At 34.0% G+C, this 2,273-nt stretch overlaps 1 protein-coding gene across 1 annotated transcript in view; it reads right to left on the bottom strand.

The window, feature by feature from the left end:
- LOC105169050 (CLP protease regulatory subunit CLPX2, mitochondrial) overlaps window positions 1–2,273 on the bottom strand; it is a gene marked incomplete in the record, with an annotated part of 8,264 nt that overhangs the window by 5,179 nt on the left and 812 nt on the right. The window contains 5 exon segments of the mRNA XM_011089315.2: window positions 771–821; window positions 932–1,011; window positions 1,168–1,268; window positions 1,847–1,908; window positions 2,215–2,265. Of these exon segments, the coding sequence (XP_011087617.1) occupies window positions 771–821; window positions 932–1,011; window positions 1,168–1,268; window positions 1,847–1,908; window positions 2,215–2,265 (345 nt within the window).

Here is a 2,273-nt window from a genome sequence, read left to right as displayed (position 1 = left end):
AGAGTAATAGTTAGGAGCTAACACAGAGCATAAATGAGGTAATAGAGGAAAGAGGAAAAGTAGCAAGATTATTTTTTACTTCTGCCGACGTATGTACAGAGATAGGAAAGAGGAATGAATAAAGAAAAAAAAACAAAAGATTGTCAACTCATTACAACACCCAATTCCTCCCTTCTCTTGAGTTTCCTGAAAAAACATAAAGAAACCTTCATTTCCTTGCTTTTCACTCATAATCAAACTTTTTGCTTCCCTTTCCCTCCCTGTGCTCTATCCAAATGGCAAACAATTGCTAAATTAGCTTGAAAAATAAGAGAGTTATAAGAAACATAAATCTTCGGTTCATGATTGCTATGGGATTAGAGATCTAACAATGTAAACGATAAGCTACTTCTAAAGGCCATTATCAATGAATCTTTTTTTTGTTCAGTCCCTTAACTAAACCATTATGATCTAAGACCTCATATACATAAAAGTAGAAAAACGCCCCAGTAAAAAAATCACTTTGTGGAATATGCCATACATGCTGCTAAAGGAGTGGCCTTCATGGGAAACTACTAGAATCATGATAAAGTGAACCTGCTCAAATAAATCAGAAACAAATTACTATTCTGAAATAATAGATACAGAATTATCCTTTCCAATATGTATATCTTTGTTTCCAAGTTTGAGTAAATAAGCAAATAAACAAAATACATGAACTCTTATACACATATTTATATCTCTTTAACTCCTCTTTGTGTACATGATATAGAAAAACTCAATGAACATACCATGAGTAGTTTGTACAGTATGGATTCCACATCTTCCCCGACATAGCCAGCCTGCAGACATGTACAAACAGGAGCAGCATCAAGAAGCAAGTACTGCATAAACCTAACTTATTGAACAAAAAAAAAGGAGAAGAGAATTTACTAAATTATATCAAACCTGCCTGTGTTAGTGTTGTGGCGTCAGCAATGATAAAAGGCACATTCACAACACGAGCTAGTGTTTTAGCAAGCAACGTTTTCCCTGTCCTTCAATCAAGGAGAGTAACATAAATCAGAATAATCCACCATGCATAAGTAGCTTTATGCGCCCCAAGACAAAAACACAAAACTGAATTCACTCGTTTTCTTTTCCTTTTTTTTCTTTTTTTGAGAAACCAAAATACTCTACACAGCATGCCTGAGCCAGTTGGGCCAATCAATAAGACATTGCTCTTATCCAGCTCCACAATATCATTATTGCAAGAATCTAGTTCAGCATGTGCTACTTCAGAACCTGTCCTGATAGAAAAATGAAAATCAATGGTCAACAACATACCAATAATGCATCTTACATATTAGGGAAAAGAACAATTTGCAAGAATTGATATGATGAAGAATCAAGTGGTTGCTTATTATTCGGTCATGCTATTCTAACATAACAATCAAGTATTCAATCAATCATGAAGATAGCTGAAATCATGCAAGGACAGGTGACAAATATTAAGGAAGTTATGTCATAACAGTTGACAAAGAAAAGATCAGCCACTATAAAAAGGTCCATATGGCAAAAAACACCTGGTGATAGAAATCCCAAATTGGTTGCAGTGGTAAGCGAAAACAATGAATTTCTTGAAGATATTAAGGTTGAAAGATTCTGATAACTTAACTAAAGTTGTTTCTGGATTAAATTTTATTGTTATCAGATTTCTTCCGAAGTGCTAATAATAACAGAAATATTAAAATGAATTGTTGATACATAATTCCATGTCTCTAAATGCAAAAGGTTTAATTAAGACCTATTCAGTAAGTCACTAACATGTTTTATTAATGATCTCCAGAATTGCCAGAAAAAAGGAACCAGACATGTAGATACTCACACTTTCTGCACCAGAGCGTGGTTTATTCTTTTGTAGTGGTTGTAAACAGCAACAGAAAGCACCTGTCATATGAAGAAAGTCATTTCTCCAAAGTTTGGTACAACAGTCAAACAACTCAGAAAAGAAGGCTAAAATTCATAATAGCAAGTTGTGGAAACGGATATTTCCATTCTTATCAAACATAAACTAGGCAAAAGATTCCACAAATAATCTTGAATATATTTAATTTACTTCATTAGTTTTGTTATGCATGTCCAAATTCAAACAATATGCATCATATGGGCGTCCTTTTAGTAGAATGATTTCATTTGGCAAAGACCACACTGATCTCTCAAACAAAAAGCTCTTGAGGTCGCAAAAAACCAAACCTTTTTGGCCTTATCCTGCCCAATAACATACTCATTGAGCACCTTACATATCTGGGGTT

The sequence above is a fragment of the Sesamum indicum genome, linkage group LG8, assembly GCF_000512975.1.
Source record: "Sesamum indicum cultivar Zhongzhi No. 13 linkage group LG8, S_indicum_v1.0, whole genome shotgun sequence".
In the NCBI taxonomy this organism is placed as follows: domain Eukaryota; kingdom Viridiplantae; phylum Streptophyta; class Magnoliopsida; order Lamiales; family Pedaliaceae; genus Sesamum; species Sesamum indicum.
The sequence above is the reverse complement of the archived record's forward strand: the minus strand, read 5'-3'. Positions and strand labels throughout refer to the sequence as shown.